This window comes from Crotalus tigris, unplaced genomic scaffold (genome assembly GCF_016545835.1).
Source record: "Crotalus tigris isolate CLP2741 ecotype Arizona unplaced genomic scaffold, ASM1654583v1 scf7180000018485.2372832, whole genome shotgun sequence".
Taxonomy (NCBI): Eukaryota; Metazoa; Chordata; class Lepidosauria; order Squamata; family Viperidae; genus Crotalus; species Crotalus tigris.
In genome coordinates this window covers 1150970-1177459 of record NW_024097033.1, presented here as the reverse complement: position 1 = coordinate 1177459, position 26490 = coordinate 1150970, and the positions used below count along the sequence as shown (strand labels likewise).

At 37.5% G+C, this 26490-nt stretch overlaps 1 protein-coding gene across 6 annotated transcripts in view; it reads right to left on the bottom strand.

The window, feature by feature from the left end:
• Positions 1–26490, bottom strand: part of PIKFYVE (phosphoinositide kinase, FYVE-type zinc finger containing) — a 101738-nt gene that overhangs the window by 74494 nt on the left and 754 nt on the right. For 5 of the 6 annotated variants that reach the window (XM_039352895.1, XM_039352890.1, XM_039352888.1 and 2 more), the window contains exons 2-6: positions 12176–12357; positions 10126–10314; positions 2508–2623; positions 1698–1869; positions 810–1017 (exon numbers count right to left, since the gene is read on the bottom strand). In XM_039352895.1, the coding sequence (XP_039208829.1) occupies positions 810–1017; positions 1698–1869; positions 2508–2623; positions 10126–10314; positions 12176–12357 (867 nt within the window). Of the gene's footprint in view, positions 1–809; positions 1018–1697; positions 1870–2507; positions 2624–4493; positions 4724–10125; positions 10315–12175; positions 12358–26490 lie in introns of those variants that run through there. The other variant, XM_039352892.1, reaches the window with a different exon arrangement.

The window sequence follows — 26490 nt, the reverse complement described above, 5'->3', positions numbered from 1 at the left end:
CTGGCACAAAAGGCAGCCCCGGCTGGTGCACAAAAGGCCAGCATGAAATAATGTGGCGCAAAATAATGCACTGGCTAATAATGGTGCACTGTGGCACAGCAAACATATACCTATCTCTGTTCCCTATGCCTGTCCACAGCACCCATCTCTAGCTCTCACCCACCAGCCCATAGCACCTCCCCTACATGTGACCAGAATGGTAAGTCTAACAGAAGGGAGGCAGGGTCGGCTGGGGGGAGCAGTGACGGGATGGTGCGGTTGTAAATTGGGCAGGCCCAAATTTTGTTCACATGACCAAAAGTGGGCACTGCAACAGCCGTATTTCATGGACAATTTTTTCAGTGCCATCATAACTTTGAACAGAGAGATGCTGAGTGAGGACTACCCGTATATACTCAGAGACATCTTCCAATTTTCAATGCAACATGATAAATATGCTGACAGAAAATGTAGTTTTATGTTTTTGAAAAAACTAATTTTCAATTTATAAGTTCCAAGGAATGAAAGTAATAGAACTAAAGTCTCAGGCTACAAGATGGGGCTCTGCTACAGTATTTTCTCGATGAGAAACGTCAACACTGGATCACAGTAACTGAAATATGACCAATTTTCAATATGACAATATAGGAATTGCATCTATTGGCAGAGGCCATAGTGTCCTGAAACAATGTTCAACTGTGCAGCTAAAGAATGCCAAAGTAATAACTAAAGTTGTCTGAACAATGCTTTCTAATCGGGTGTTACAAAATTAGTCTAAGACTGAAGAAAGAATAGATTTTCTAAGCACTTAAATATAAAGACATTGATACCTTTGCCAGGCAAGATCTTCTTCCAGGAAAATATTACGACTAGCTTTTCTGCTACCTACAGGAGTACGGGGTTCCCCAGGATCCAATACTGACAAACAGCTTGATGAATCAGATAAAGAGTTCAAGTCTTCCCCAATGGTGTTACCATCTGTGGAGTGTGCATAGCTTAAGGCTATTTTGCGACAATAAGTGCAAGCTCTCAGATCACCTATGAGAAATAGAAGAGACTGCTTTATAATTTGAAGATATTATTCTAAAAATTGTGGCATGAAAAAGAGATAGTTTCAAAGGTAGGAAAATTGTTTTATCATGCCTTGTATCAAGAACCTAAAGAAAACTTAAAGATCAAGACCACTACACAGAATGTGAGCTAGATTTTGAACAGAAACATATACTGCATGCACCAAGGCTTGCAACATATACAACAACTGAAGACATTCCAGCAAAACATGTTTCATAGCAAAATGCAACCTCAAGCCCACCCACACGCCATGCTAATTTTTAACTGAAGTGTTGCAACCAGAATGCTGGCTTCATCACATGGAACTTAGGTTGGCCTGGCTTTTCCATTCTTGCCATCCATTCTTCAACCTGGTAAAATTACTTGGAGGAACAGCTGCAGGTCTAGAAACAAGATGGATGACTATCCTAACAATTTCTGGGAAGGGCAAGGCATTATATGGTTGCATATCCATGGGTTTACCACAAAAGTCTTCCTAGTATTCAGCGGATGATAGTATGGATATTACTGCTCATGAATTCTTACTGGCTGTTTCACCCACTATGTTTTGGGTCAATATGAAATTCATCCTCACCCACCAATTCCAGCAGAAGGATAAATTTCTACATCTTCTCAAAAGCTAGATGTATGATTGCACTTTGTCTTACCTGTGTAACCCATAAATTTTCCAGGGATTTCCTGGTTACAGCATCGGCTACAGAAAATTTGCCCACATAACCGACAGTGATGTCTGCGTCTAAAAGTAGTGAATTTTTCACTACAGTCATAACACTCTTTACACTGGCTATCTGGCATCCAGTATTGTTTGAGGTCACTGTCCTATGGAAGAAATTTGCTGTTTAGTCAAGGAAACAGTTTCACAAATGTTCTATGTCTGAATGTAAGTCATATTATGAGATGTCACAAGTCCAAAATTAGATTATAATATTAATTTGCAGACTGAATAGAGTTGAGGTATGAAACTCAAGTTAGATTCAGAACATAGTTATATGCAAGGGTGTTTATAATGTGCCAAAAAGCTCCAATCTTCACAGTTGCTATAAAACAGATAATGGAGAATTAATACATTTGCACTACTCTCATCTTTTAAAAAGTTATGTCCTGCTTAGTTTATCCAAGCCAAAGGATTTCACTTATGTAATGCTCTGAATTTAATTGTTAAGCAATAGGATTTGATTTAGTAAAAGGTTGCTAGAAGAAAGAAAATTTTTCAACTCACAAATGTGAAGGAACCCAGATATATCATACTGGAAAGGTATGAAAACTGATTTGCTATTATTGTCAAAATTAGTAGACAGCCCTTGCCCTCATTGCTTGAAAATATATTTAGTGGTAGCAACGTTCTATAAGTCTCTATACAAATTCTAAGAACTTGTTCTAAGATTTTATAAAAACAAACAAACACAGAACTGATTTCAGGATTACTCAAAACTATAAAAGCAGGCATAAAGCGATACCTGGCTTTTTCCTTCCATGATTTCTTTGAGGCGTTTTAAAACTGTACTGAGGCTTCTAAGTTGAACAGCTGTCCTAGGATCATGACCACTAAGAGGAGGATCTTTTCTTCGATTGTCTGAAAGCAAAAGACAATAGTTGCCATATGAGATTTCCATGAACAATTAGTGGAAATCCCTTTAGAATACAAAAATGTTATACAGAAATTTTAACTTCAGTTCTCTCTTTTTCAAACTGAGATCAATGCAGTGGTAATGTCCTAAATTTAAGTATCTCTCCTATAATACAGAGTACCTTATCCAAAGCCACGTTTTGTGAAAAAATAGCCATTTTCAATTGTAGCCAATTTTCAAATAGCCAATTCATTTATCTTTAAATAAACAGAAAGCATTTATCAATTCAAAGAAAGTTATATGTTATAAAATGGTAATGTCAACTCTTAAAAATGAGCATGGCTGCAGCCATTTTTCCTACTCATTTTTGGTTGACACACAGAACGGAGGGAAGGGGTTGCCAGGTGCTTCGCTAGTCTAAAAATTTTTTTTATCCCATGGGAATCAAGGTCATCGGCTGTGCCCAAGACTGCAGGCTGGGCGTTTCATGAAAAGCCCATCAAGAAGATGTATTGGGGAACGTAGTTGCTTGCATAGCCATAGGGGTGGGATTTCTTAACTTTGTATTGGGGAATTGTTACGTATGTCTTCAAACTTGGTTTCACTTTTGATATGCCAATACTTTGTAACTAATAAACATGTTCTTTGAGGAATTTCCAAACCTCGGAGTTCTGCTTTATTTGTCTCTGTCTGTCGAAACCATGACAGGTAAATTTATTTATTTGAAAGAAACCTGGATTGATTCAACAGACCTCACTTCCCAGAAATGCAATTCAGAAACACAGCATTTAGTTTCAACTATAAATATTTCAGATTTTCAAAAAAATTAAAGTCTTCTTCAAATTGAGTTGACCCAAACTAATTCTATACACATCTCCATTCTCACCGCAACAATACAGATGCAGCCATTTCCTTTTTTGAGGAATTTTTTCTACCTTATCCACAGCCCTGGGCTTTTCTTATTTTAATTAAGAGCTGAAATACCTTGAATAATTACATGTCTATTTGGGTTCTTCCCAAAAATAGCAATAGAAGTCTGAGGAATGAAAGGCAAATCAGAGTACCAATTTCAAACTGAGTTATTAAGCAAAGATATCTGTGCTGTAGACACAGAACTAGTATTAATATCCCAAATATTACAATCTGTATTAATAGGTGTTTAGAAGTTTATGATCCATTGATTATGTGCCATTACAAACATTAAAACCTTACATCCCACTCCTTAGGGCTAAGTCAGCAAAAATCTCTGATTATTGATTGAAAGAGGACGGGAACAATAAATATTGCAGAGAAAAATCAGCAAATATAGCATTTGCTATTAAAATTTTATTATTTTGTTTTGTCTTGAGAGTTAGAATATAGACCCTGAATAGGAAAAGACCTCACCAATTTTAAGCACTTTAAAAAAGAGAAAAAAGACTTGGGTAGATCCAAAGATTTAGAAGTACTTTGGAAATCAAGGCTATAAGTACACAAACCTAAACAGTTTAGCTTAAAAAATCACCTCAAATCTGCACCTTAGCAGCATAGGAATCCACGGAAGCTATTCATCTGTGTCAACTGTTTCAGGGAGAAAATATTAACTTGCTTTAAAGCCAGCTAATTGATTCCCATTTTCTGAAGTCAAACAGTAGCTTTGTATACAGCAATTAATTAGTCTTCCATTAGTCCAATTAATTTCTTGTATTAAACCAACCAGCCAGCCACATATTAACAACAGCAACATCAGCATATTACAGGAAAAAAAATTTTGTGTGTTTTATCAGAGCTCCTGGATACAGACTCCCCAGGCTTTTGCAAGCCTCCTTCTCTTCGTTGCATTTCCTGCTAAGGATTATTTCATATTTTAAAAGAAAAGTGCCTCAAGTTTCTTACCAATTCCATAGTTCTCCATTAGCCAGGCATTTTATTTTGCTCTCTTGTGCAGCAGAACAAACATGGCTCCACTGAATGCCCTGCTTTATATACCAGTTATGTTATGTGGAATCCTGGCAGCAAAAGCAAGAAACAGGCACAATAACAGTTGTTGTATAATGGTCAGACTCCCAACTTTGGAAGAAGAAACAAGGTTCGTCTTTGTAAGCTGTGCCAGAGGGTGTTACTAACAACCATCTCCCAGCTAGAATCTATTTGCCAGCCACCAATTCCTGAGGAAGAGCATGGTGCCACTTCTATGGCTGATAACGGGTGACTTCTTTCAACATTCCTAAATAGCACTGCTACAACTTCCAGTCTGGTGATTTAGACAAACGATTTTATGACTCTTTGTGGTTCCAGGATGGTCGCCGTAGGCCAGAAACTACTGTGCATGCGTTAAAATGGCTGCCGCGCATGCGCAGTAGCTTCCCCTGTTGCCTGTGCCACGTGCGTGTGGAACAAAGGCCCGCGCGTGCGCTGAGCTACCCCGGTAATGGCGGCTCTTTTAAATGCCCCGGAGAGTGCCTGGTGAATTAAAGAACGGCGACTCGCTTCCCCAGCTGTTCCGCACCGCCCGCAAGCGTTCCTGGGCTTCCTTCCGCCCGCACGCGCGTCCCTATCACTCTCTGCTACCCCCGCAGAGCTAACGTTTGTTGCTATTAAGCCCGGCCGATCGGCTTCCTTCTTCTGCCGACGTGGGTAGCAGAGGGAGAGGGATTGGGTCAGGGAGGGATTCTAAGGGGTTTACTCCCTTCCTTAACGAGGGTGATAATCCCCTAATAGTCTAATTCCAATTTCTGTGTTTTAAAGAATTTGGATATTTTAAAATATTCAATCAGATTAAACCTAATTAATTCCAACTAGCTTAATCTAAAAATCCTAGCAACTGGAGAATTAATCCACCAATAGAAAAGAAACTATACCTGCCTAGGAGCCAAAGTTGAAAACGTCTGTCTTCTGGGTGAGATCAGTGAAGACTGGGATCTCGTGGACCAGGACAGGCATGGCAACTTTGGCTGACTGATCTGATTGGGCAGGAATACAGTCTTAACCCACTGAGTGGATTATCCATCTCCAATGCTGGAGAACGGGTGACTTCTTTCAACATTCCTAAATAGCACTGCTACAACTTCCAGTCTGGTGATTTAGACAAACTTCTTCGATTTTTCAGTTTTGAGTTAAATTTACGACAGAACATCAAATCCAGATTTATGTATGAAACAACTACATTGTACCTTGAAGAAGAACTACCTACTCAACAGGTGTTATAACAGATGCTTGTTTTATTATGGATGTCACTTTCCAGGGGTTATTAAAAGATCTAAAGACTAGTTAATGGAAATAATACAAACACTAAATAAATAATTTATACAAATATTGTAATAAGCTAAAACACCACAGAACGCACTGAAGGATTTATATCTAAAAGTTTGGAAAAATATTTTCCTGCAGTTAAATTATATGGTAGACAAACTGGGATATCACTAAAGCAGCCATCTCTAGGTCTTAGGATTGTGCAATGCTTTAGATTCAAATTTTAAAAATGCTTTGGAGCTTGTGTGGGAACATATTTAAAGTTGTTAGCAACTCCATACTGTATGTCTTTTGCCAGGATTGTGCTGTAGTTGTGGAGGGACCCCTGTACAATCCAGAAATCACAACTGCTCTTAGGAGTTCCTGAAAGGAGTTAGGTAAGTCTGCCCATTTGCTGAGATGGTGAAGAAGTATTTTTTAGTGTTTTTTACCCTAATAAAGAAATATCAACTACTGTAATTGCAGCTACTGCTCCCCATACTATCTTTCCTTTTACAGAGTACAATGTTTTATAGGGCTAGTAATCTAGCTAATCCTAACCCTGCAATCACATTGCATGTTCAGATCTCTAATATAGAGGAATCTAGAAGCTAAAAAAAAGAGTGTACATTTGAAGATCACCATGTTGTACACATGCAACCATTCTTCACTATGAACTGATAACTAGGAAACTGTGCCTTTTGCCCAAAATGTAGAGCATAAAGTCCAGACTGAGAGCTTATGAAATCTCTTTTAAATCTGCTAAATCAGGCCCCACATGATAGAGCACGTCCTGTACAGTCCCCTGCACCAAAGTTTTATATTAAAATGGCAGAAATCTCTTGCTAGAAACATTTATCAAATAGCAACAGAAGCATGCACATTAATCAAAAGCTTTCGGAACTGCATTTTATTTATTTAACAAACTTTTATAGCCACCCATAAAGGGAAATCCTGGGAGATCTTAGGTAAATCTGCCCATGTGCTGGAGAAGTGTTTTTTACCCTGATAGGTGAACAAAACCATTTGATAAAAACAAACATAAAAACAATATTGAAGCCCTAGTAAAGCTTGTATCAATCAATCATACTATGCCAGTTCCACCAACATCCTGATCCTAGTGGTTAGGGGAAACCTTTTCTGCTTTCCATAAAGCTAAAAGAGTCAGTACCATCTGTATCTTTTTTTTGGGGGGGGGAGGCTATTCCATAAACAGGTGCCACGACAGAAAAGAAATGATTCTGAGCACCTGCCAAGCAACACCATTTCACTGAGGAGACTTGGAGCATGCCCACCCTGCCAAATTTCCTGGGATGGATAAAGCAAAAATTGTATGATTCTGGATTAGTACAACGTGTGATCTGTACCACTGTAATTTGTAAATACTGTAAAGTGTGCCTTTGCATTATATTTGAATTAAGCCACATATAATGATCCATGTATTCAGCAAATAATAAGCAATGACTTATTACATTGTATGAACTCAGCTTATCCCTGCAGACATCTCTGCACAGGAACTTTGCCAAAGGTAAGTTCGACCACAATATCTTGGATAAAAACTGAGCTTCACAGACCTTGATAAGGTAGCTGAAACAATAAAAACAATGTCACACCCTTCTGTTAGTTGTCCTTGAAGGCCAATACAGCAAAAATCCCTATCCAGAGGGACAATGCACCTGTGACTCTGGACACATAGAAACCATAGAGCATGTGCTCCTCTGGTGCCTGCACTACAGAGATATTCATACTGGAACTTATCTCACCAATACCATCTAAATACCCAGATAATGTTGTACCTCCTTGCTGCTTATAGATACTAATACTAGTACAACATACAATGCTGCCAGGTTTTGCACAGCAGCAATTAAAATCCATCACCTATGTGCCTCAACCCAGTTTTTAATTTGTATCAAAGCACAACAATATGTTGTCCAACTGTATTAGATGAATTCCAATTATAGAGCCCAAAGAATACAAACAATAGTCCTTGGACAATAGTTCAACCAACTATTACCTTGCTTAGTTTGTTCATGCTAATAAGGGGAGATGGCCAACTGCAGAGGTAATTCCTCTGTTAAAGAGGAACTGGAGCTACAATCTTGAAAGAAGAAATAATCTGTTTTCAAGAAAGCAACCCTTTCAGGAGGAGATTCCAGAGTAGTTTCCTTCAAACTGCAGAAAAGTTGGCTAAACTTCATTTTCAAAATATATTTCGTCACAGCTTTAAGGCTTGATTTGGTGTTCTATTTTAGCCATCTTATTGGATGAAAGAGGCAGGAGACATGCATTGCCTTGTTGATATTCTTCAAGTTTTCAAATGAGCTGAAGAGCATTCCAGAAAGTGTTGCTTAAGGATTACTATTCTGCTCCATGTCAAACTTCTTATGGAGAGTCTTATTCCAGTGGTCCCCAACCTTTTGGGCACCAGGGACCAGTTCCATGGAGAAAGGTTTTTCCACAGACTGGAGGGGGCGTGGTTTTGCATGCTGCCTACATCCCGAGGATGGGGCTTCGCTTGTTTGCGCGGCCCAGTTTTCTGGCATGCTGCAGCCTGGTGTCAATGCATAGACCGGGTGTTGGGGACCCCTGTCTTATTCCTCATGCTGTTTAAAATCTATATGAAGTCGTCATGGTATATGAATTGTCATCACCATGCACCAGGGAATACGTGTCTGATTGGAGCAAAAAAGGAGCCCTCTCTAGTGGCTTCCTATTTGCCAGAGGAGGAGGGTGGGAAGCTTCCTATCAATTTTGTTTCTATTGGCAAGGAACGTACATTCTTATTCAGGTGAGACCTTGAAAGCTAAGATGACTTACATTTTCAGATAGGAGAAGCTATGTGCTTTTAAATATGCTTTCAACATTTTTTAAAAAGTTTACTTTTATTCATGTTAATTGCTAATTTTTATTCATTCATTCATTCATTCATTCATTTTTTCTTTCATTCATCCCATTTGGACAACCACCCATGTCAAACCATTCACTGTGGGCAAAAAACAATCATTTGCCTTAAATGAAACTGTGGGATATAATGTAAATTAGTGGTCTCTTATGAAATTGTCCAGTTCCAAGGAATTGTTTGCCTTTTAACATGGAAATTATTTGAAACTCTTTAAATCAATGCTATTTTTCTTCTTAAAGTGCCAATGGTTGTTGTATATTAAGAATCTTTTATTTATAATTTAAACAGTGTCAGAAACCATACACCATGCATACTGAGAAATTAGTCACTTACAATTGCATAATATTTAATTATTAACTATCTTAGATTCCACTGGCAACATTCCCATAAAAATAATTAGAAGTGTGAACTTTTATTTAAAATCAAAATGGTATCCTATATATAAATCACACACATCAGTTAGTTTTATTTACTAACCAACACATATATTTATTCATCCTAAAAATGAATATTCATACAACCAGCCTCTATTACACAGTAAGAAGGGGTAGTCAAGGTCATTGACCTGAACGAGCATGGCACTGTCTTTATTCCTGCACATATATTATTCTCCCCAAATTCAATTCTAATTTTGTCACATTATAAAAATCATGCCCCCTTTCAAAATAAACAAAATTAACAAAATTAGATGGAAACTAATCAAGGAGAGAAGCAATCTAGAACTAAGGAGAAATTTTCTAACAGTGAGAACAATTAACCAGTGGAATGAATTGTCTTCAGAAGTTATGGGTGCTCCATCACTGGAAGCTTTTAAGAAGAGACTGGACAACCACTTGTCTGAAATGGCATAGGGTCTCCTGCTTGAGCAGGGGGTTGGACTAGAAGACCTCCAAGGTCCCTTCCAACTCTGTTATTATGTTATTAATCAGGATATTGTAAGAGAGGAAGGGGTCAAAAATGGAATCAGCCTAAAATTCCTAGCCACAAATGTATCAAGTCCAACCCTTGAATTCCATTGACTCTCATCTAAATTCTAGCAGGTGCTATATATAGGTATATATATTCCTATATATAGGTATGAACAATAAAGAGTTGCCTTGCAGTAAGATAGGTAGCAAACAAATTTAATAAACAAACAAACCTGCTTAATTGGAATTTCACCTGTGGTCATTCACAGCTGGTCTTTTGCACCTGATAGACATCTATACAAGCTTCCCTTTATGTTTATTTTTCTGAACTAACAATTCTCTGTTTATAGAGTTTAAAAATAAGATATTTTTCAGGTACTGAATTACAATCCTCCTGAAAAGCACCTTTAGAGTGAATGTTTGGAAAATTTTGAAGGGCGGATAAAAGTTTACAAAACAGGCTCCTTTTCAAGCTCAGATCTCTTACCTAATGATGTAGAAGATCGTCGCTGCAGCTCCCCCGCAGGTTGTGTTTTTTTGTAAGCTATAGGGGATGACCTCAACGACTGCGATCTTGAGGAGTGTTCTGGGCTTGACCAATTTGCATTCAGTGTCTGCTGATGATCCCCCTGCCCAATCTCTGTTCTCTCAACAGAGGGTGCAAGTCGTCCATCATCTAGAAAGGGCAAATATTAACTGTAAAAAAGCTATATTTTTCTACTAGTCTGAAAGATAACAAGTTTTCTTTAAAATTTTTAGTACCACGTGTTGCCTTCAACCTTTTATATAGAGGTTATATTTTTTATCCTACAGCCAAGGCCAAATTTACTCTCCAGTTGATTTGATGGCAATTAAGAAATCAATTGTGGAAACCAAAATTGTGGAAACCTTTTGGGAAAAGTGTAGAATAGAAATGCCACCTTTCGTTAAGTTTCCACCAATTTTTCTTTTAATTTGTTTATAACTGTAATACTATTTTACATCGCTTTCTGGAAAACCAGTCAACTCTTTGCACCATTACTTTAATTTTATTACGTTTTACAAGCTCACTAAATGAAATAACACAAAAAACCTAACCAACTTGATAGCGATCACATAACACATTGACAAATGTCCTCCTCTCAGCTTCAATACATGACATCAATAACTGAATCCTACTGTGATCTAATTGGCTCATTGCCGAAACAAGATGATACCTGATTGGCTCTCTAAATACTCATGCTCATTGGCTACAAGCAGATGAAGGAAAGCTATCTGACATCAACCTAAGCAAGTTGTGCTTCCTTTTTCTGGTTATTTGGCTATAACTTTTCATAGAATACAGTACAGATAATTGAACAAACTTTGTTGCATTACATTCTTGATTAAATTATATTTCCATTGATATATAATTTTATGGTACTACTCCCAAAGAAAAGTGGGGTTATTAGCCATCAAACCTCAAAAATACACTTTTCCCAAAAGGTTTCCACAATTTTGGCCAGTACTGTAAGGTACACATTTAGCTTATAAGCCCTCCATGGTAAAAAAATGTACCCAATTTTGAGGTTGTTTTCACAGCTCTTAAAGGACATAAAATGGTGCATTCAACCTCTTCAAGTTTAAACCATTCATTTTGCTTCTTCAAGCATTGCAAGCTGTCCCCAGAGAAAAGAATAAAACATTTAGTCCTATTCAAAGAGTTTCAGAAGCTGCAAAAAGATGTTGGGAGAGTCATAATTGGTTCTGTATCTATGTACTAAGTGAAAGAGTGATCAAGCTAAATGGTAGCATTTTCTTCTTCAAACTCAAATCTATCAGACAGATAAAAATTATAATTCAAAATCAATGTATGGCAGAGGAATATAATGGGATACTAAGCAAAAAAAATACTATAAAGATCACAACTTAATTTAAAAGACTTGGAAAATTTTACAGTTGTTTACTTGCCATACCACATTTGATGGTTAGGTATTGACTTCAAGGACTGATTTGATACATGTGGAAAGAATCAATTCTTCATATTTACAAACTATGAAGGAATTCAAAATCAATACTTTCAATAAAACCTGAATCTGGAAATCAGAAAACACAGGCACAAAGTGTCCATATCATACATACTTGATCTATGCATGTATTAATTTAGTGAACAAAAAAATAAAAAGGGGGAGGAAACAGAAAAAGATCAGGATCGGCCTGCTGTCTTCACTATCTACACTGTCAAATTCTACATGTCAGATTTAGCATCATGCACTCAAACAAAATCATCAGTCTGATGTTGGCTAATTTCAATATAATTACAGTTAATGTGATGGTTACCTCCTTCTGCACACTTCCAGGCTTCAGAAGAAGCCACGTGAATTGAAAGTGGGACAAAACATCCAACCTCTTATTCCAGAGAAAAGAAAGAAAATAGGAAGTCTTGGGCTTATGCACTAGTAGTATTTCAACAGCTCTGGAAGTCACCAAATAGAGGGAGGCTGATTCAGAACCACAAGTGACCTTAAGCCCTCTTTCATACTGAAGAAATTAAACTGTGAAACATAATTTGCACGTACCCTTAGTGAAGCGAAAAAGATTTACAAAAGAACTGTATGCAGATTTAAATGGAGGCTCATCCTGGTCAGGAGTCAAAGGTTTGAAGTGCGTCAGGTGAGATGGGCTGCCAGGAGAGTAAGGCAAATCATTCACAGATTCCAGTGTGGGGAACGTTTTGTCATCTGTGGCCATTTCATGAATCCTAAGAAAAATGAAAATGCATGTTTACTATTTCACTCATTTACTTCAAGAAAAGTCAGATCATCATTTAGATATTATAAACTCCTTGCGGTCACAGCCATGAAAGTCCAGAGATATTTTTCTTTTATGAATCTACAATATCGTAAGCATGAATTCAAGCAATCTTTTCTATCTTCCTATCAAAAGAGAAAAAAAACCCAATCCAGGCAGAGCATTACAGGCTTCTTCTTATGTACTATGAAAACATAGTTAATGATACATACATGGTATAGAAACATAAAAAGGAGTGAGCAACCTCTGATGAGATTGAAAAAGAACAGATTAAAAACTAGATTGTTAGCTGCTGTCTGGTGTGAAGGGAATCAGCATATAGGCACAATAAAATTAATTGTTTGTACTGTGGTAAATGGTGTTAGCATCAATGGGGAGGAAGGTACAAAGTCCTAGTAGTAAAGTAAAATTTAGATGTACTTGGGCAACCCATAGTAAGGTCCCCCACAGTATTATCAGATGCTACAGCCTGGTGTACTTTCAAATGTTTTATTTGTACTGTGCTGATTATAATACTAAAAAGCCATACTGAAATAAGAGTATTAAATGGCACAGCATAAACTCTCAAATAAAGTACTGTTCAACTTTGTAAAGATGTATTAAAGGAGTGCATCTTACCAGCAGAGGTACTGCATAGAGAACAAGAAATAATGTACCAATCATAAGCAAATTGAATAAAATGAATAGATGGAACAGCATGGATGATGGCCTATATAATTATTTACTATGAATCAAAGTATGAGACCCACATAATCGAGACTAGCAATTTGAAAATGTCAGTTGTCAGTTTTAAAAAAAGCTCTAAACATCCACTTAGTAATAATCTAAATTAAATCAGTCCTGAGTCACTCTGAAACAAAAAGGGCAGCAAGTAAAATAAATAAACAAATAATCAATCAGTCAGATTAGGCAAGACAGTAACATTAGACAGAACCTGGATTTAAATCAGAGTGAATGCGTTTGAGGATATTTTTGGGATTATATAGAGCAGAACTTTATCTTGTTTACTTTCTTATAACAAATATTAGTTAAAAAAAAAAAAAAAGAAAGAAAGATAAGGAGAAAAAAAACCCAAAGGAATATGTACAAAAGTTCTTGAGGAGGGATTGATATTAGAACTATGCAGTGCTTCAGATTCAAAAGTAAAAGGTGTTTCCGATCACGTAGTGTCTATAAACCAGCTTCTGTCTGCGAGCCCTAAAATCAAAGATGTCTTTTCCTGAGACTCTGCCACAGTTGTAGGAAACAACCAAAATACCAGAAAAAGGCATAAATGCTTTAAGAAACTGTACCTTTCTGGCCACTTCCAAATATAATTCATGCACATAAAATTGTACTTTAATCTTCTATTGATTTATAATAACAAACTTACAATGAACAGAAAACATGAACTAGTTTCCTTAAATTTATATACATTGCCATGTTGCCACAAAAGACGGTAGTATTTATCAGTTTTATTATAGACTCCCATCATCTACAAAGATGTCAATTAATACTCAACATTAGATGGTGTAATAACATACATTAGATTGAGAAAACAAAAGAGATTCTAGAAGACAGCAGCAAACTACTTTAACATCACCAAAAAAGCAACTATACATGGATATATCCATGAAATCACCAGGAGTCAAATTCAACTGCAAGCAGATTTTATCTTTACCTTTCAATCTATAAATAATTACTATAATTAGAAGCCACAACCCCACACATAAACTTTCATTGAACTGAAAAAGTGGGCAGCTAGCCAGTCTTTGATTCTATGAGCAAAACAGAAACCATGGTACAACAAACACCCTGTAAAGGGAGCTCTTCTCATTAATGATCCCAATCAGATTTCAACTCAGTCCATTTTAAGAGTAGAAATGAATAGCTGCAATAACCATTTTTATTTCTGTGTCGAGAGTAATAAATTGGGAATAAAATTGCAACATAATCTCAAAAAGTGTCTATGTATGTTTTTTGGCTAAGAATATGCCATAATACAGCCACCAGATGACAGACAGATAGATGAACGGACGGACGGATGGATGGATGGATGGATGGATGGATGGATGTTTTTACATATCCCTAGGATATTATTTTTATGGTAAGTGCTAAATAGCTTCCAATGATATATTTTAAAAGGTTTTATGCCATAAAGAATTCCAAACTGATCAACTGATTTCAGATCCCAAAAAATGCCTGGGAGTGTGGGCAACACAGACCTTTCCCAGAAAGGAGGTAATATATTCCAGAGAGAAGCCCAAATTAAGAGATTGTGCAGTTCTGACAGGATAGGGAAGGGAAGAAGAAGTTAGACACATCCTAGAATCTCTTAGGATTGCTGGTTGAGGAATTCTGGGAATTGAAGTCCACCCATCTCAAAGTTGCCAAGGTTGAAAAACGCTGGACTAGAGAGTTATACTGTAAATTTAGTCTGGCAACATTTTGTCCATTTGTTGTTGTTGTTCGTTGCGAAGTCGTGTCCGACCCATCGCGACCCCATGGACAACGTTCCTCCAGGTCTTCCTGTCCTCTACCATCTTCTGGAGTCCATTTAAGCTCACACCTGCTGCTTCAGTGATTCCATCCAGTCACCTCATTCTCCGTTGTCCCATTCTTCTATTGCCCTCAATCTTTCCCAGCATTAGGCCCTTCTCCAGTGAGTCCTTCCTTCTCATTAGGTGGCCAAAGTATTTGAGTTTCAACTTCAGGATCTGGCCTTCTAAAGAGTAGTCGGGGTTGATCTCTTCTAGGACTGACCGGTTTGAACGCCTTGCAGTCCAAGGGATTCGCAGGAGTCTTCTCCAGCACCATAGTTCAAAGCCTCAATTCTTTGGCGCTCAGCCTTTCTTATGGTCCAACTTTCACAGCCATACATTGCAACTGGGAAAACCATGGCCTGGACTATACGCACTTTTGTTGGCAGGGTGATGTCTCTGCTTTTTAGTATGCTGTCTAGATTTGCCATAGATTTTTATTTGTTTATACCATTAAGTATAAGCAAATAAAAGATTGATTTGATTAGATCTTGTTGTATCATTTTGGGGCTTGGGCGTGACCCTATATTCTTTTAAAATCTATCATATATGGTAAAATAAATTGCATATTACTAAACAACCTCCTTGGATTTTAAATACAAATCTGACAAATATGAAATCAGGCTGAAACCTGAGGCCACTCTTCTGCAAAATCTGTTCAGTTCAGTAGACATAGATATCCCACCAGTAATTAAACAAAAGGTTTTTTCTTGTCACATTTCACACCAATTATATTCATCCATATACTTAAAATGTGACTCAGTCCCTAGGGAACTGTTGTGGTCAAAATTGTACAAAAGTTCTATTGACAGATGTCTTTTGTTCTTAAACAGATTTTTGTATAATCAGACTTCTAACCAGGTTAGGTGCGGCTTGCAGGGAGAACTTTCAAATCCTATCCCGATTGAGAGCGGAGTTAGGCAGGGTTGTGTCCTGGCCCCTCTTCTGTTTAATCTATTCTTATCCGACCTGGCCTCTTATATTGAACGCATTGAGTCCCATGCCCCAAAGTTGTTAAATACGAAGATTCCGCTTCTTTTTTATGCTGACAATGCGGTCCTTCTATCACAATCAAGGCTCGGTCTAAAAAGATTACGGTACTTTCTGCATTTGGGTCCTACTGTGCTGAGAACCATTTGTCTATTAATTATGACAAATCCAAAGTATTGGTATTCTCTAGAGCCCGGAAATTATACAACTGGGCTATCAATGGTAATGTTGTTAGGCAGGTTTTCCATTTTAAGTATTTAGGTATTCAATTTCAGAATACTGGTGCTTGGACTAATCATCGAACCCAGATGCTGAATTCGGCCTCCTGTAGCCATCAGCAGATTATAAGACTTTTTTTTACCCAAGGAGGCCAATTTATTCCCTCTGTTCTGCGTATATATCAAGCCAAAACCCTGACCCAAACTCTTTATGGAATTCCCATATGAATACGAGGCTTCAAGGATTGTACTGAAAGTATCCAGGCTGTTTTTCTTAGGAAACTTCTGGGTCTTCCTCCCTGTGTTGGATTTGCTTCGATGTACCTGGAACTGGGCATTCGTTCAGTCGAATGCATGGCGTGGATTAACACCTTCAAATGATGGTTTCGGGTGCTATTTTTGGCAGCCCCTGGTAGCTACCTCTCCCTGGTGTTTGCTGACTCTCATACTTCTCGTTGGGAGAGGGAACTGATGAAGAAACTCCACTTGCTAGGTTTTACAGGGGATGCTCTGGGAGATTATGGTCTCAAGGACGCCCAGTTTAGGGTAGTCCAACGGCTTGTGGACATAGATTTGCAATACTTAAGAGCCAGAGCCAACAAAACCTGCTCCCCCTTGATCTTTAGCCATTCTAATAATTATGGATTGAGGATGGCCTCTTATTTCTATACTCTAACCATTCCCCAAGTATAGAAGAGTCTTTTCCCTAGCCCGTTTCAATGTCTTGCCCTCAGCACTACTCAACGGGCGATTCAAGAGGCTCCCGTTTAGTGAGCGATTATGCCCCTGTGATAGGGCTGAAGTTGAAACTGTGGAGCATGTCTTATTATACTGCCCTATGTATAATACAGCCAGAATTAAACTATTGCCTCTCCTTGGAATTGATCCCTCTGGTTCTAATGTTAGTAATTTGGTTTTATGTTGTCTAGGGGATGGCTCCTCCTATATTACTTCTCAGGTTTCTAAATTTCTTTTAAGAGCTGTAACTATTAGAGACGTTGTAATTCCCCTTAGCCAAGGCTTCTGGTGTTAATTGTTTGATTATATTTTTTTGTGTTTTCTTTTGTTGCACTTGTATTTTGGTCTGTGACCGCAAAATAAAAATTATTATTATTATTATACTTAAAATGAGGATGATTGAGAAGTGGCCAAAGACAAGGATGCGCTATTTAAACCCCAGTATGTTTCTTCAGACGGAACACTCATAGCAGGGCTCAATGGAATAAAATATACAATAATGGCTGTCTGGGTAATAGTGTAGTCATAGGCAACAAGTAATTCAATTCTTTCCAGCCAAATTCTAATTGGAATTCTTTGTAAGTCTTTAGATAGGGATCTAAAGCCCTATTAAAAGTAAGGTTTATAATGAGCTTATTAGTGCTGATCTAGCTTGACCACTTCTCCACAAGACTGAAGCTCTTGATTTATTGGATCAGGAAGTTCTTTCCTTTCATTCTAGGAATAAGAAGCACTGCTCCTCAAGTGATCACAAAGTCCTTTCCTAATCCCTAAATTGCCACATAACCCCTTTCACCACAATGCTAACAGCACTGGGTTCATAGTCTCCGTATGCTGATCATTTTCCGTCTCCCAAAGCAAATGCTCCATGATGTACATTTTTTTTTCCTCTATGGTACTGACTGGATATTCACCAAGAATGTGATATGTTAATAGTGAATTTCTCAGCAATTTGGCTGGCAGGCAGCTCAGGCAATAAGAGGTGAGCTAAGGCCTCAAATGAGATTGCCCTTGGATGGCCTTTATTTGCCAACACCACAGCGTTCCCTAATTCACCAAGAAGGTCTAAGAAATGAAGCAGCACAAATCATCACTTGAGGGTTGATGAAAAAGGACCAAAAGTGAACCTACTCTGTACCTGGACCTACAGTATATAGTGCTGGATAATGGATATGAGACATCAGTACTTCTTCTCTCATAATGCATTGGTAGGCTATAGATGGTGGCCTTGTTTCAGATGATGAATTCCTTCTCAAGGAGAAACAAGCCAGTAGATCAACCTGGCTGTTGTGACTATTTTGCTAATTTTGCCAATTAAATCATTCAAATTACCAAACTCGTCATTCCTCCCGGGCAGAGGCTAGTACATCAAGCCATATTAGCTAGGATTCCTTTGGTCAGCAGATTCTGAGGAAATTGACAAGAATGTATTCTGGCATGTTCATTGTCATTTGTGGACTTCATCCTTATCTCTCTTGACTCATTTGTGGGACAAGGGTGTGATTAACTGCATCTAAGGGATGGTCAGTGCTTCTTTCTGGGAGAAGTTGAGGCTGATAGGCTTGAATAAGGTTGTGATGTGCCCTCCTCCCTAAGATTTACTCCCTGGATTCAGCTGGTTTATATTCAGACAGGCTCCAAGGACACGGTCTACTCACCAGTTCCTTGGTCTTTCCTATATTGTTCAGCTTCCCTTTCACAGAAATATCTTCAATTAACCTTCCCAGAAGTAAAAAACACTAGCAGATTTTCCCAGGAGGACAAGTTGACTTGTTGGAATTATACGGCTTCAGAAGTCAAAGCTAGCATATTAAATGACATTGCTAGATAACATCCCTAGGCCGTTCCAAAAAGGGCGCTTGCTTTTGAGACTGGGCTATGTGATCTAGGGACACAGCAGCTTGCTTTTCTTTCCCAATGCAATCTGCGGAGCTTCCAGAAGGAGGTCTACAGTAAAAGGAAAGTGAGCAATTGCTTGGAAGTAGAGAGGAGCACATGGATCCTGATGGGGTGGCAAAGCATATGGGATGGGAGGAAAATAGGTAAGGGGATGCTGCAGAGCCTCTGCTCTCAAAACTGGGTCTTACATTACAAAATATTTAGGTTTTTTTTCTGACTAATTTATACTTAAAGCTCATAAAATTTTAAGGGTGGCTTAATTTTCTTATTAATATTCTTTTTTTGGGGTTCTTCTTTTTCTTTTTCTTCTTTTAATTTTTTATTATTATTTTTTTTCTTAGTTTTATATTGGTGTTAGAGTATTTTATAATTTGTCTAATGATTAGAATGACTAGAAAGAGTACAGAGAAGAGCAACAAAGATGATTAGGGGACTGAGGCTAAAACATATAAGGAACGGTTGCTAGAATTGGGTATGTCTAGTTTAACGAAGAGAAGGACAAGGGGGGACATGATAGCAGTATTCCAATATCTCAGGGGCTGCCATAAAGAAGAGGGAATTAAGCTATTTTCCAAAGCACCTGAAGGCAGGACAAGAAGCAACGTGTGGAAACTAATCAAGGAGAGAAGCAACCTAGAACTAAGGAGAAACTTCCTGACAGTGAGAACAATTAATCAGTGGAACAGCTTGCCTCCAGAAGCAGTAAATGCTCCAACACTGGAAGTTTTTAAGAAGAGACTGGACAGTCATTTGTCCGAAATGGTGTAGGGTTTCCTGCCCAAGCAAGGGGGTGGACTAGATGACCTCCAAGGTCCCTTCCAACTTTACTATTATTATTATTATTATTATTGTAATCATAATTTTTTTTGCTTTTTATATATTGGTCTTAAAGTATTTTATAATTTGTTTAATTATTGTAATTAATTGTTTATGGTTTACATGTGTTAAAAAAAATTTCTTTTAAGTTTTAACTAAGCCTGTATTCAGCTCTGGGAAGGTTGGGGGAGGGTTGGGGTGGGTTGGGAGGGTTCGGGGAGGGGAATCTTTCTTTTTTTTGTAAAACTTTAAAAATTTTCAATTAAAAAAAAAACAAAAACTGGGTCTTAAATAGCTTTTGGGATGACTGATCATAAGTCCAAGGACTACCTATAACAGTGATGGCAAACCTTTTAGAGACCGAGTGCCCAAACTGCAACCCAAAACCCACTTATGTATCATCGGGTGCTGAGTGGGCGTTGCTCATTGGGTGGGTGTGGCCCATTGGGTGGGCATGGCTGCGGTGGTAATGGCAGACTGGGTGGGACTAAAATCAATCAATTCCAACTTTGCGAGATTTTTTTTTCCGCGAGAAGTTGAAATTGATTGATTGAACCTTTTTTTTTTTTTTTTGCACACGGCGGTGGAGGCCTAAAGTCAAAAGGTTTTATAAAACCCAGCTAAAGGCCTAGGACTGGGATGACAGCACGCGTGCCCATAGAGAGGGCTCTACGTGCTACCTATGGCACACGTGCCATAGGTTCGCCACCACTGACCTATAATCTGCAAACAGTTTCACTATCATGATTCTGTCTTTCTCTAAATTTATGTTTGTTCTATATGTTTATTCTACCTGAATTTTTTCCTGACTTCTTATTCTCCTTTGTTGTACACAGAGATTTCATGTAATTGTTAAGACACAGTTCTTTTTAGAACCCTATTCTAACTTTTCCAACCCCCTCCTCCTAGGTCAGATTTTCAGCTCTGCATGGTAAGATTGTTAAGAGTATAGTACTAAAGAATCCAAGCTTGAGACTGTCATGGAAAAACCAGTGAAAAAGGCAAGAGACAGCAACACAAAGCTATACTTCTTACTTTAAGATTCAGAGATTTACTTTGCTAATAATTTGGAACACAGCAAACATAATAACACAACATCACTTACATTAGTAGCCCAATGCAATGAGGTCCAGTGACATAGCAGGTCCAGCAAACACAGCTATAGGCCAGTGGCAAATCAATCAGGTCGAGTCCCAATTTTTTATACCCTTTCTCATCCTAAGACTGTAGACAGATGGTCAGCACTTTCTGCTGACTTTTTGCTGACCCTTTGCTGAAGCATAGCACAGACTTTGGTTCAAAACTTTTTCCATGAGGCCTGATTTAGTTCACCTGGGCCTAAACCTTGCATAGAAGAACAATAGCCAATATTTTCATCTTCCACAAGACCAACACCAGAGTTTAGTACAACTAAGTTTTATTAAATTACTAATAATGTTCTCTGCTGATACTCATAGATTCATGCATACAACAGAGACAGATCTTCTCTTCCAGTATTTCCCCCCCCCACAGAGGTGCACCTTTGGCCTTAAAAAAAATTCTTTCAGAAAGATTTAGTCTAGTGGGAGATTTAATCTTGGTTTGAGCTTGATAAGACTCTATCCAAATCACTCTTCCATCCAACATACAAAAAGCAGGGTAGGCAAGCCATTAAATGCAACCGCTACAGATTTGCTGCCCTCTTCCTTGCTTGCAGATGGGTTCAGCAGATTTCCCAAATCAATGGATAAGTCTGGCAGTGTCATAGGCAGAACTGGAATGCTGAAGAGGTAGAAGGGAGAGGTCCTGGAGCTCAGCATCTACTGTTAATGAAAGTAAGTCACAGGATGGACTTGTATACAATATTTTGCTAGAACTGGTATTCACGATGTGGAATGTAAAATGATCTTGCTTTGAATGATCACTTTCTGGAAGGACTTAGTGGTGAATTAAGAGATGAATTAGTGAGACAAAGAATACCAGAGAATTTGGAAGACTTGGAGCAGGTATGGAGAAAATAGGAGGTAGTGAAGACAACAGCAGAGAAACAGAGAAGAGACTTCGATTTATATTTTTATTGTGAAGGCCCAGGACACATAGCCAAGCACAAACCACTGAGTCATTTGCAAACTGCAGGCTACTTAACAAGCAAGTGCCCAAACTGTTCCAGTGTCTTATCTTCAAGAAAATTCACAGACTCCCCTCCCAAGAGCCTGGCAGAAGATCCTCAGACAATTAAGAAAAGCTCAGAGAGCAATGACAGCAGGCAAGTGCATATTATTATTCCTGTTACTCTTTGTACACCTTCAGGCATAGAACTGTAGGCCTCTGCTTTTTGGGACTGATAAATAAGCCAATTTCATAGATAAGATATGCTTCAGTATGAATTACCAACGTATTGAAGAGATCTAAGCTAGAGGAAACAACTGATGGATAATTGCTTCAGGCTAGTCCTACTCTGTAATATACAATTTCCTATCATGAGGTGATTATCAGTAAACAAAAACTCACAAACTTACATGCAAGCGGAGGATAGACCAGAACAAATTATTATGTATAGTATTGTAGAGAGAAATAGGAAAAGGGAAAGACAACGTCCTTTGAAAAGCTATGAGTTATGGTTAAAAGCAGGCCAAGGTGATGAGCATTTCTTCATGCAGATACCAAGAGTCAAGCATATATACGGTAGTATTGATGCCACCTGACTATCTAATCCTAACAGCATTTTGAAAATAAGTTAGTTTCCCAACATTTGCAGATACGTCTTTTCCTGGATCCAGATTTTACTCAATTATGGATGGTAGATTAGACATGTTTAATGTTCACAAGTATGAATTAAGGAAGTAAAAGGTTATCATTTGAAAATGTAACAACAAAACTATGACTAGTTCAGAGAGTAGTATGGGCAAAAGAATGTTACAAATCGGGTTAATTCTGTAAGAATGCTATGAAGTTTCCAAAACAACAATTAGGCAGAAAGTAGGGTTATAAACAAAAAAGTAATGAAAATTCAACTCAAAGATGATGTAATGGTTATGAGGGAATGAGTGGGGTGGGATGGGGAGATGCTACCTAGGTAAAAGAGAGCATAGTGAGCAGCTGTATAACCGGCCGAGAAATAAACTTTCTGTAAAAGAGATGACGAGAATTTCTATTGTCAGACTTGCAAGATTTTGTTAATGTAGCCTTACAGTAAAGTAGAATTAGCTCAACTGGTTGTTTCCTATCTAGTCTACCTGGAAAGGCTGACAGATGTTTCCCCAAAAAAAACACCCAGATGCCTTTCTTTTCCAGAAAACAGCCACCGTAGGGTTTTCTATCATCACAACTGCTAGTCAGGGTCACAATCCTTCAAGGTAGGCAAGGCCAAAACATTCACCGTAGGGATTTCGAGGAAATGGTTTTTGTTGTCAAGTACAATAAAAGAAATCTTGAAAGCACGTCAGAGTGTCTCTCTGTCCTATCTTATGCCAAACAAAATCAAAGCAGTTATACTTTTCTGTTTCACAGGACTGAGTAATCCTTTCTGAAAGTTCCCCCCCCCCCATTAGTTCACTCATTCCTTCTCTGTTCCCACAGTCAGGTCTACAGTCTTTCACACACTTGATCTTCAGGAAGAACACAAAGGCTTGGCTTTAGAACCTGACAAAAATGTAGAGAAAAATAGTCCAAAGCAAGTTCTGAACACAGCAATTTTGCCAGTTCTGTGTCCATAACTACTAAGTAATTTGTCCAGATTTTTCCCAACAATAAGCCAAAGCTAGTATATGGCTATGCAACATTTATTAGTTCTAAAAAAAGTAGTTCAGAACATAAATGTAGGACTTATCTTGAAAGTACCAGCATCTTTTCCCAGGATTGTTCAGCTGTTCCCTAAAGTTGACATGAGAACCTGCTTTAAAGAACTGAAGATACAGTAAGCATTACATTCATGACCTACCTACAGAAATTGCAAAACACTTTTCTGGAATCAAATCCAAAACACTGTACACTCATAATCAGAGCCCATAAGCATAGTATTAATACCACATGTAAAAGTATATTATATTCCAAACATGTAATATTGCATACTGTACATCAGTTAACCCAGGCAGCATTTAATTAAAAACACTTTTTCCAAAGATTTTGTATTTTAGGAGACAAAATAATTTAATTCAAGAGTCACCAATCCAATATTGACACTCTGCACCTTTAACCAGAAGTTCCATCCAATTTACATCACAAATATCTAATAATAGAACGGTCTGTGTAGTTATTCATTTGCATGTGCTCACTTCTCACAGCAAACAGATAATCCATATTTCCTCTTTCTTCATCTAACCAACAAGGCCAGGATGAAAAAAAGGTACTTCTGAGAGTAATATGCAGCTTGCATAATCCAAAATCATAAATTTACCACTTCCATAAATTTACCAATGTGTAACAGTCTTGACAGCCAAATATAACCTACAATTTACTAGCTAAAATGTAGTTGGCTTTTTTGTCCTCAGTGTGTTTTGGGAACTCAGCCAGAGTAGTTAAGTTTTGGATTTAAGATGTTGTGGGCTAATTCAGTAAATATGGATCATTTAACCATGAGTTAGTATATCATGCAAACATGGCCACAAATGCCATATACTCAAAAGTTGAGTTTTTCATACCGGCTCTACATTAAACCGAGATAATAACCACTATCAGAAGATAAAGTGATGGCAACCACTATCAGATTTCTGCTTGTAAGTTTTCTATGGAAATCTAGCTGCTTGGTCTCAGACACTGAGAACTAGGCTTAATGTCTCTTAGTCTTATAGTGGCAATTCTTTTATTTTTAAATATCCCTGTCTTCTCCAGTGCTGCAGTATATTTAAACAAAATCTCTTATTCATTCCATTTCTATCTACAATGCCTTTGAAACAGGAAGTCTCGGGAAAATATGTTATCAATGCATTATGATCAAATAAACATTTATACACAATACTGTATTGAAATATATACCAATTTTTGGGAGAGTAGATGTAATCAGTATTTTGTGACCAATGATCACCATAAAATTGGCATGGATTGGTCACATCAATAAGAGCATACATTAAGAAAATATAATTCACTTCCTACTTATATGTTCCTTTATCACATTTGGAAAATAGAAGTAAAACTTGATTCTCAGGCAGATGCAGGCTGAATTAATATCAGTAGAGATTCTTCAGATCATACCACCATAGCCCAAGTAAGCAAACAGGAACAATTTTAATTTAAACTGAAATAATCTGGTTCAGACAGGATTCCAAAGTACTTAATCCAAAATTATTTTTAACGTCATGTGGCTGTAAGGAATTGTTTTTCTTCCTAAATGCTAGCACCATTATATTTGAAGGCTATTAATTTAAATTAGTGTAATTTAATATAAGGATTAATATAACTTGTTGTCAATGGTACAAGCTTGCAACCAAGCTGAATTGATGGCTGTGTTTTATACTACACACTGAACTGCAAATTAGCTAATTGCATTCAACTATAGTTCATGGTTTCCAATGTTGTATAAACCTAGAACTTGGTTAACCATAATTAACTATGTCATGCAAGCAGAGTTAATATTGCTATAAGCTCAATTTTAAGTGGAAGAAAATATTGTATTATTAAGATCACCTCAAAAATATATCAACAATTTACCTATTTGTTTATTATTAAATTTATTTGCTGGCCATCTTGTGTTTTGAGGTGAATCTGAGCAGTTTATTGACTCAAGAATATGTGTTGGATAGTCAGTAAAGCCATATAATAAAAAAATGATCCAAATATTTAAAGTATAATAATTTAATCCTTAAACTGGGTTTTGAGTTGCTGGCACAGAATTCAATTTTATTTTTTTCTTGAAGTATAAAATGTAATTGTAAGATAGACAACATATGATCTTAATAACTGTAAAGTGTACTATAATTGCCATGTTCTAATAATTTCTGATATTTAATAATTGTTAAAAGTGTTTATTACCTAAAGATAAAAACAAAATTCTTTCAAAAAACAGAATCCTTTAAATCTTTATTTAGCATAAGCCCCAAACTTAAGAATCCATGTTGGATAAAATCTGTTACACAAAAGTCTGAATTTCCAAAGTATATCACAAAATAACATTCTGTATTAACTCATCCACTTGAATAAAACAGTGTTCAAAGGGGATGACAACGATCACAGGATTAAGGGGGCTGAAAATTAACTATTTTAACTAATATCATTAATGCTATGGAAATTTAGTTTCCTTTTCTTAAAAACAATGCTCACCACAAGGATTTTAGGGAGTTTTATTTCTAGAAGGATTCCCATGCCATCTTTCTAAATCAGGGTAACAGGATCCTGGCTTTCATGCATCCAGGTGTCTGTTCAAAAGGGAACATTCATTCGTCTTACACATATTTCATTTGAATATGGGTGCAATCAATTATATAACCTGAAATGGTCTCAATATCTTTAACCTTATGCAAGTGTAGTTCCATCCTGTTTTAAATCAAAGAGCCTCTACAAGCCTATCCCAACAGAAGCCCAACATTGGAAAATGTATTAGGAAATGTAGTGTGCATCACTCACTCTTCGTTCCAAAGGTGTACAATTCAAAATAGATAGGAGCAATTTATCTAGTTGCCATTCAGATCAGTGAATAAAAACATTCATTCATTCACCTAATTGGCAAAGGGCTCTTGCACTTTTCAAAAGGACCTAGGGGAAGTATGTAAGCAAATGCAACTCAGCATACAAGAGTAAAAAAATCTCAGACCGAGCAAAATGTTCTCTTCACTGCACAACTTCTAAAGTTGCAACAATCCTCTATTTTGCAATTGTTCATTTCAGCAGAATATTTTTTGGATATCCCCTTTCATCAGAAACTACGAGACAAGGCAGGATGGCTGTTCCGTCGCGGACAGCAACATCTTGGGTCATCTTTTCCCACTCCCC